The sequence below is a fragment of the Peromyscus maniculatus genome, chromosome 1 (genome assembly GCF_049852395.1).
Source record: "Peromyscus maniculatus bairdii isolate BWxNUB_F1_BW_parent chromosome 1, HU_Pman_BW_mat_3.1, whole genome shotgun sequence".
Taxonomy (NCBI): domain Eukaryota; kingdom Metazoa; phylum Chordata; class Mammalia; order Rodentia; family Cricetidae; genus Peromyscus; species Peromyscus maniculatus.
In genome coordinates, this window is record NC_134852.1 from 149,673,977 (window position 1) to 149,683,474 (window position 9,498).

Here is a 9,498-nt window from a genome sequence, read left to right on the forward strand (position 1 = left end):
GGCCCCGGAACTTGTGGCACAGAGCAGAGGGCGGGGCACAGAAACACAGCTCATCATAATTTCAGATGCAAAGTTAAAGTCCAGTTAGAAAGGCGCCAGCCTTTTGGCTAAAGTGAACCACAAATGCAACTCTGAGCATCCTCCCGAGACAAGGAAGCGTGACCAGGACCACAGGGCCCCAGGCCTCAGCATCAGGACCAGGGGCAGTGTGGACAGCCCCCTCGGCACTCACTGGTTTGGAGGCTGGGGGATGTGGGAACACACATCCCTCCTGTAGCTACATCTGCAAAGCAAGATACAGTGACCAAAAGGACAGCTACCCCTCAGCGGCCATGCCTGGAGTGGGAATACTGAGCAAATGCTAAGGCCCAACCTAGAGGCAAGTGGTTGAGCTGCCCAACAAATGGACCACATGAGCATAGTGTGCCAGCCATGGTTTGGTTACACACGGGAAAGGAGTGGCCTGCAAGCATGCAAGGGGCAGCGTGCGAATAACACACTGACGACGAGGTCCCAGTGACAGTGGGGACACACGGCAGCTCAGTGAGAAGTGCCAGTCGTCACAGCTGTGAGTCTCCTGTGGAGCCAGCACCCAGCAAAGCCACGCAGGCGTCTACCTCCACACTCACAGCTCATGAGGGCCCAGGGCGTGCAGGCCTTACCAGCTCCCTGTCCTCAACAACATACCTGCTGTAAACTCACTGTATACTCGAAGTTCTTGTTATTTGAACTGCGTCCAGGGACCAGTGACACATCGTGGGATTTGGCTGGAGATAAACCTGTCAGGCTTCTAGACCCCCATGAACCAAAATCTGTGCCTTTAAACCCCTCCCCCAGGGGCATGTGGGCACCAAAGATGCTTTGAGAATCTATGTGAGCTATCCAATCCAACTATTTGGAAGCAATCCTTTCCCACAGCTTGGCTTCCCTCAGGACCCCCTCAGCATTTCCATCTCATCAGCAGAGAGAAGCCCTGAAAAAAATCCGACTTCCAATGCTGCCTGCATTGCTTCTCCACTGAAAACTGGGTGGCTAAATTTTTAAACAAAACGCTGGCTTATTTTTAGCATTGTAAACTGCACAACCAGATGGATAGACACACAGAGATGACATTTGTTACATAAAAACGCCTGACAGTGGGTCCCAAGTCCACTCTAGAGGGGCCTCATTTGCCAGAAGGACAAGGAGCACCGGGCTCCACAGCCACCCAAGGATCCTCCCGGGCCTACGCACTGTACCTGGAACCCAGGAACTCAAGCGCGAACATCCAGAGAAGCAGCAACCAGTGACCAAGAGAGGAACTCCTGGCCAAGACCACATGGCCTCCTTCTCAACCTCATTATCTGCAGCCAAAGGCTTCTGGACACCAAAGCCTCTCCAAGGTTGGGGGGAGAGAGAATCGTTAACAAGCCAGGCCCGAGCTACACAGAGTCCTCCTCCTCTCCCTCACCCAGAGTCAGAGGTGAAGGGCTGGGGAGACAGTTCAGTCAGGAAAGTACTTGCCATGCAAGCACGATGGCCTGAGTTCGAGCCCCAGAACACACGTTTTAAAAGCCAGGTGTGATGACACTCTTACTATAAACACTGGGAAGGCAGAGACAGGAGGCTCCCTGGAGCTCACTGGCCAACCAGTGTAGCCTGCTTGGCAGGCTGCAGGCCAGTGAGAAACCCTGTCTCAAAAACAAACAAAACGAAAGGTGGGTAATGACTGAAGGACACCACCTAATGCTGTCCTCTAGCCAACCACACACACACACACACACACACACACACACACACACAAACACAGAGGTGTTCAGTGCCTAAAGAACAACACAACACACCTGGACTGGAGAGATGGCTCAGAGGTTAAGAACACTGACTGGTCTTCCAGAGGTCCTGAGTTCAATTCCCAGCAACCACATGGTGGCTCACAACCATCTGTAATAAGATCTGGTGCCCTCTTCTGGTGTGCAGAGATACATGCAAGCAGAACACTGTAAACATAATAAATAAACAACATAAAAAAAGAACAACACACCTAAGTCACCTAAGGCTGTCCTCTAGCCTACACACACACAGTGCACGCACGCACGCACGCACGCACCCACCCACCCACCCCTCAAGGCTACAGCTGCCTTGACAAGATCTCTTAGTAAACTGGGCCAAACAGACACTTTGAAACAGCGAAGAGCTTGAGCAGGGGCCAGCAGCCTGGGGCTCAGCCCCTTACGCTCTGCTTCCTGAGCTATGGGTAATAACAACAAAAGAGAAGCCTGAGCTATGGGTAATAACAACAAAAGAGAAGCCAGTGTCACCGTATAACTAGAGCCATGGGCTGCAGGTGGCACAAAATACCTCCCGGGACACCCAACCGAAGTCACCAGAATACTACAAAGACAAGCAAGGGTCTCAAAAAGTATCCATATTCAAGATGAGTAGATTTCGGTTGGTTGGTCTGCTCTCCGTTAAACAGCCTCACTACATAGCCCAGCCTGGTCTCAAACTCCTGATCCTCCTGCCTCAGAGTTCTAAGTGCCGGGATTACAACCAATGCTTGGCAAAGGAATGTTTGAACCAGCAGTCTCTTCAGCCAGCATTAACCATGTGAAGCAGAGCCAGTCAAAAAGCCCCAGCCCAACAATGAAATGTTACTGACATACAGGAAGACAGAGACTCTGAGCCTACAAACACCTTCAACGTGTTCAACCTAAGAACATTCGGAACTCAGAAAACAAGGAGTTGTTCTCAGTGGGCAGAATTCTCAATGTAACAAGTAAAACTGGGCCCGTGAGATGACTCAGCAGGTGAAGGCACTGTCCACCAAACCTGACCAGCCTGAGTTTGAACCCTGGGACCCATATGTCAGGAGAGAACCAACTCTCTCAAGTTGTCCTCTGACTTCCACATGTGTGCCATAGTATGTGTATGACAGCTGTCTGCTGTCTTTCAGACAGAGCCTCCATCCCTATCCAAGTGAGCCAGCCCTGGATACCTGTTGTAACATAGTTATTGTATCTCTAGAAATTCTTCCTAAGGGGACAGTGCCAGACACAGAGATGAGCATGCAAAGGCATTCATGGCCATATAGTTCATGATATTTCGAAAACGTCCTCCAGTAGGAAATCAAGTAAACAGAGCAGTCACCTCTACACAGAGGAACATACCCTGACTGCTTCTCAGAGTCCCAGGTTCTTAAGGAAGGAGATGCCTAGGCAGGTCATGGTAGCACACACCTTTAATCCCAGCACTTAGGAGGGAGAGGCAGGCCAGCCTCGTCCATAGAGCAAGTTCCAGGACAGCTACACCCTGTCTAGGAAGAAAGGGAGGGAGGGAACAAGGGAGGGAGGAAGGAAGGAAGGAAGGAAGGAAGGAAGGGAGGGAGGGAGGGAGGGAGGGAGGGAGGGAGGGAGGGAGGGAGAGAGGAAGGGAGAGAGGGAGGGAGGAAGGGAAGAAGGGAGGAAGGGACGGAAAGGAGATACCTGAATCTCACCATGAGCCAGCCTACCTCCTCAAGCTGAACCTCAGCTTCTACAGGAAGGGACTTGGCATCTTTCAAGAATGTCTGCTCAGGGATAGAGATATGGCTCAGCAGTTAAAAGGCTACTCTTCCAGAAGACCCAGGTTCAATTCTCAGCACTCACATGGCAGCTTACAACTATCTGTAATTCCAGTGATAGGAGATCTGAACCCCTCACACAGACATGCATATAGGCAAGACAAAAATGCACATAAAACGAATAAATAAATTTTAAAAACCAGATTGATTTAAAAAAAAAAAAAGAGTGTCCACTGAATGTGATACACCACCCAGGTGGAGAACTGCTGATGTGAATCCAGCAGCCAATTGATACTTCAGACCTCTTAGATGTTGGTGACATGTTGGTAAATAAAAACAGCAGGTTACAACAAAACAGTGTCGAGAACGTGATCCCATTTCTGTACAAAATGGGAAAGAAAAAAAAGGTGTTTCTACACAGCTGTAGGTGTGATTGCTTTCCTAGATCCCTGGAAGAAAGCCCGAGGACAGCACCCAGGCGTTCACTTGGGGACCTCACCATGCTGAATATGCACTTTGGCATCAAGTAGAATTTCCTGTACACTGTGATGCACCTATAATTAGAAAATGTTTTTCTTGTTGTTGTTGTTGTTAATTTGGTTTTAAAGCAGTGTTGTGTCTGGGTCCCTGTCCTATGCTGACTTACTGCCCTGGAGAGGCACCCTTACCCAGTCCAGGGTTCTGGATGGGAGCAAGCCTTCTCAGCTCTCAGGAACTCCCCGTTGTTAGGGGGACACTACACTGGGTCTAAGGTGGCAAGCCTCAGCCGCCGGGCTAGGATGGACCAATGTCTCAGCAGGTCACACTAGCGGGAAGGCGCTGGAACCCTCAGCATCACAGGAGCACCAAGGCAGTGACAGGAACTTCCTCTCCAGAGGAATCTCTAGCACAAGTCAGAGCAGAGGGCCAAGGCCAAGGGGAAGGAAAAGGAGCCCTTGGTTGGGGAAGAAGTGCAGGGAATTCTTCATTGCTCCAAATGCCTGTTAGGGAGGAACAGCACACTGGGGTTCCGGGAGGATTCCCGGGAACAGAGGCCATTCGAGATGCTATTTGGCCCGCCTAGACTCTTTCAGTTGCAATTTACCTGCTACTTTGTTAAATTGCCCTCCTATTTCCTTCCTTTTTTCCCTCCTTTGCTGAGCAAATTTGATATATTAATTAGGTGTTTTAATCTAAAAAAAAAATTCATCAGAAGGTCTCACATTACCATGGCAACTGTACAGTTCCAGTACATGCAAGTCACCAGCACAGCACGGCCGCCTCTGAGGCCCCACTACATCAGGGAAAGGGGGTGACTTAGGCACAGGAGTCCAGGCCCTCCTCCCTCTCTGAAGGCTGCTCTCCTGCCTAGCTGCACCCTTTTATGTTAGTGAATCCTACCTAACACCTTCACACTAGGCACTGTGGGGAAGGAAACACCGTATCCTGAATGGATGTGTGCCCTGCTAATGACCCAGACAAGTGGTCACTCGCCCAGAGAACATTCTCAGCCTCCGGGCCCAGTACTCCACTTGGTCTCTTAAACCCACCCAAACCCAGTTCAGTTCTGGAGGTATGTCAATCCGGGGCCACACACCAATGATGAGCACCACCAGTGTGATACATCATACAAAATAAGGCCTGGTGAGCCACATCAGTGGATCGTCTTCATAAGCCTGGAACATCCTACTATAACACAAGACATGCCGGGTTAGGTTCCCAAGTCACAGCGAGCACCACAGCTGACCTTGCTCCCATGCCCCTCTGGGAACCCTCACAGCACACTGTGAAGAAGCGAGAGTGGGCTCACACCACCGACCGCAGCAGCCCTTGTACTAACTACATCAATCTCTGTTTCCACCCTGCTGCCTTGGAGACATGACGCAGAGACAGGGAAGGGTAGCCAGCCCTTGGCTGGCACCAGCAAGTACTGAAATCAAATGTGTTTCCCAGACCACTCATCTTGTAGCCAGAAACCAGATGCAAGCCCATTTCCTGATCTGCTCCTTCCAATTGGGCAGGGTTTTTGTTTGTGTGTTTGTTTGTTTTTAATTCTGAATACTGATGTTGCAAATGAACACGTAACATGTGAGTCCTGCTGTCCCCAAGTTCAGAGCACAGTGACCAGCCACCTCAGAACACACTGTGCCTGAAGCAGACAGACTTGAACGCCCATCCCCCACGGAGGATACTCAGCAGAGGCCTGGAACTCACTGGCCTGACCCCATGCCTCCCATTCCGGAAAGGAATGCCAGCATGTAGCCCCACATGCTCTCCAACACAGGCCTGGGTTCTGATTATTGTAATTTCCTAAATGCTTAAATTATTTATTGGAAATAAGTAGCCTGGGCTCCTGTGCCGAGCTGTGTTCTAAAATTATAAAAAATAAAAAAAAATCCATCATATCTCTGCAGGCTGCCTACAAATGAAAATGCATATTTCAACTATTTTAAGAAAATGTCAAAAAAACATCAAATGTGTCATGGTTGTACCATTTAAAATTATCCTTATGGCATCTGTAGAAAAAAAAAAAAAGCTATATGTTGCATGTGATTCCATCACAGTTCCCCCAAAGCCACATCCAGCAGGTGCTAAGTGAAAGGTCCCTGGACCCAGCATGGACCCAGCGGTTGTGCTTGCAAAGCCAGCAGTCTGGCACCTCTCATCCTCGGCTTCTCATCAGAGGCTACCTTGCCTGAGACACAGGTCCTCCAGGTCAACAGTTACTCTTGCAGAAAGATTTCACTGAACCCGAGTTCCCCCGAGGGCGGGTCTCTGCACAAAGGCTGTGCAGCACAATCCAGTGTATGTTCTGGGCTTGCAGGGTGCATGGCAAACTGAAGGGCCCAGGCCCCCGTGCCACCTGTAGGGCAGACACCTCACTTCACAAACTGCACACCAAGCGAGCACCTCCTGGAATTAAAAGTAACCACGCAGCCTGCACACCACCCGTAAAGGAAACTGAAAACATGCGGTGTGCCTTAGCGGGTGGTGTCGCGCCCGAGCCTGGAGCCTCCACGGATCACCCACTCTCACCTCGCAGGGCGGGCCAGAGCCTGCCCTGCCCGCTGCACTGTCACTGGAAACAGGACGCACATGGGGACTTCAGGGGTGGTCTAATAGTTTCTCCGGAAACGCAGACGCCCCACGCGGTCCCACCCAGGTGGCGACTGTGTCCCAACGCAGAGAAATGCCACCTCCGCGTCCGCCCTGCGATAGTGCGCGAGGTCTCCAGGGGCCCGGGTACCCGGCTGTCCCCGGGAGTCCCCAGTGGGCGGTTTCACTCACCGTCCTCCTTGTCGTCAAACACCGGCCTCCGCGTGCTGGCTGCCGATATGGACGACATAGACATCCTCTTCTTCCACTTGCTCCACTGAAACAGGGGGCGCGGCTGCGCGCGGGCATCGCCGGCGTCCCGGGCCCGGGGCTGGCTGGCTGCGGGCTGCGGCAGGGCGGGGGGCGCATCGGAGCCCGCGGGGCGCGCGCGACCGGGAGGAGGCGAGCCCGGGGGCGCCGCGGCGCTGCTGCCCCTGCGCTCGGCGCCGCTCCTCATCGCCAGGCCTGGGTTTGCGCAGCGGCCACAGCCCGGAACATGGCCCGCCGCCCGGCCCGGCAAGAGCAGCAGAGCTAGGGGCCGGCAGCGCGGGCAGTACGCCTAGTATCAGCTCTGGCTCTCCGGGGCAGCCGACCCGCGGATTGTGAGCAGCGGGGCGGGGCCGGAGAGGTGGACTCGGGGTGGAGTCCGGAACCTGGGCGGGGCCAGGCGGGGCCAGGGCGGGGCAGGTATTAGATTCAGAACAACGCGCTCCGCGTGGGTTACCGGTGGAGAAGGGTCTGGTTCGCTTGGGCTCGAAAACCCTTGCACCGAAAAGGCAGCGGGGATGAAAGCGAGAGCGGACAGATGTCAGTCTCCTTCCTTCTATCCTGAAGCGCCGGAAAGGCCAGGGACAAGGACTCTTTGCTTCACTGGGCAGCGGAGACTTTTAGGGGCCCTGCAGGAAGGCTGTGACCGGCGAGCAATCGGGAATCCCCTAGGCTTTCCAACCTCCGCTGACTTTGTAGAAAAGGTTGCGTGCAGATTTCTGCCACTCAGTCCTTAGAAACCTCAAACTTAAGGCCGTGGCTTTGCGTTGTGCACATAATGGGGGTCGCAGGAAGTGGCTGCGCTGCCCTGCGGTGGCAGCAGGGTGCTATCCCTCTCGCAGGCCACAGGAGGCGCGGGATCTCGACGCTCGACGAGGGTGGGAGCAGGGCGGTATCTGGCACGCAAGCTCCGCCCAGCGCGGACACGGGGACCCTGCCTACGAGAGCGCGCATACACACAGACGCTTGTGTCCTGAAACTTAGGTGTGCAGTACCCTAGTCTAGCTCCTTTAACCTCTCCTAGTATGGCTCAATGGACACCGAATAGAGTCCACTAGTGCAGGTTCGGGCCATAGTCCTGGCGAGGAGCACAAGTCGTCCAGGGTCCTGTGTCTGCCCCAAGATTCCCCTAGGCTCTTAGCTGCACATTGGAAAGCCTGGAGCGCAGTTTAGCCTCTCTTGTCTCTGTTCCTTCACAAGGTCGGGATGCTTGGCTTCCAGCGTCTAAGGCCTGGTCACGTAGACCAGTGAGTAACCTTTTTTGGTTACTCACTGGTCTAACTTTTGGAAGTCTGCCCGCTTCCGTCCTGCCCTAAAGCCTGGTCACAAAGATAGCCCTTCTCTCCACCACCTGGAAGTCTGGGGTGGCCTTCCTTCTGCCCCCATGTGAATTAAAGGTGACCACAAGGCAGCAGGTTCCTCCCTCAGCATAATGTCTACAGCATCCTTCCTTCAGTCACGGCAGGTTCTTCTCCTGGAAATTCAGTAAGGCCTCCCAGCTTTATTGGCTGGAAAAAAATCTAAGTACAGGTGACCTTAGTCAGTAAGGCCTCCCAGCCTGCTTGGCTGGAAAAATCTAAGTACAAATGACCTGACTCTCTTCTGGGCCAACATTTTAGGAGCTAGAACCCCATTGGTTTACAATCCCCTCACCTCCCCGCCCCCTGCTAAACAGGAGCCCCCCCCCTCCTTTTCTTTCTTGGCCAAGACAATGGATGACACCGAGGACAAGGTACAAGGGAGGCACCAGCTGTTTGGAGGTTTTAGGGAGGATTTGCTATGTAGCATAGCTGAAGGTCAGCCTGGCTTATCTACCGCAGGTCTCCATGGAGTCTCAAGGTAAACTCTCCAGGGCAGAGACAGTGGGATATATCCTGGCTGATGTCTGTTGTTTTCTGCACTTGGCACTGTTTCCACTGCCTAGACCTACACCCACCTGCTGCATGCCCTGCTCAGAGGAGCTCCTCAGCTTTCATTGTGGGGAAGAGAGTGGAGGCCAACCAAGCCACCCTGTACATCAGAATTCCCCGAGGACCTTGACCCAAATAGTGGCAGCCTTTCCCTCCCCAGACCTCTGCAAATGGCAGGAAAGAAAGAATCTACAGTTCTGTGGTCCCCGCGCTCCCCACCACCACCACCACCAAGAGACAGGGAACAGAAGGAAGAGAGTTTCCCAGACAAAATACTAATGGGAGAGAGGCTGGGAAGAGAGCTTGTCTGCCACAGAAGCAAGCGTTCCATCCCCAGCACTCACATAATGAGTTCCACTCCCAACACTCACTTGCCTGCCACAGAAGCGTGAGTTCCATTCCCAGCCAGACAGCATGAGTCTGTAGTTCTAGCATGGGAAGGCCAAGACAGGAGGCTCTCTGGGACTTGCTGGCCAACCAGTCTAGCTAAATTGAGTGAGTTCTGGATTTAGTGAGAGACCTTGTCTCAAAAAAGTAAGCAGAGAGTGAATTAAGAGGGGCAATGTTGATGTCTCTGACTGTCCAAGTATTATAATTAATACTTAAGGCACCTAAGAGGCTAATAAAGCACACTTCTGTGTGTGTCCTTGATGGCGTTTCCAGAGAGGACTGACATGTGGGACCACAGCTGAAGGGTAAGGTCCACCC

General features: G+C 52.8%; 1 protein-coding gene across 1 annotated transcript in view; it reads right to left on the reverse strand.

The window, feature by feature from the left end:
- Positions 1–7,237, reverse strand: part of Stk32c (serine/threonine kinase 32C) — an 85,541-nt gene extending 78,304 nt beyond the window's left edge. Inside the window, exon 1 of the mRNA XM_006987578.3 lies at positions 6,806–7,237. Within this exon, the coding sequence (XP_006987640.2) occupies positions 6,806–7,070 (265 nt within the window). The 5' untranslated portion in view covers positions 7,071–7,237. The remainder of the gene's footprint in view (positions 1–6,805) is intronic.
- Between the last annotated feature and the right edge of the window lie 2,261 nt (positions 7,238–9,498).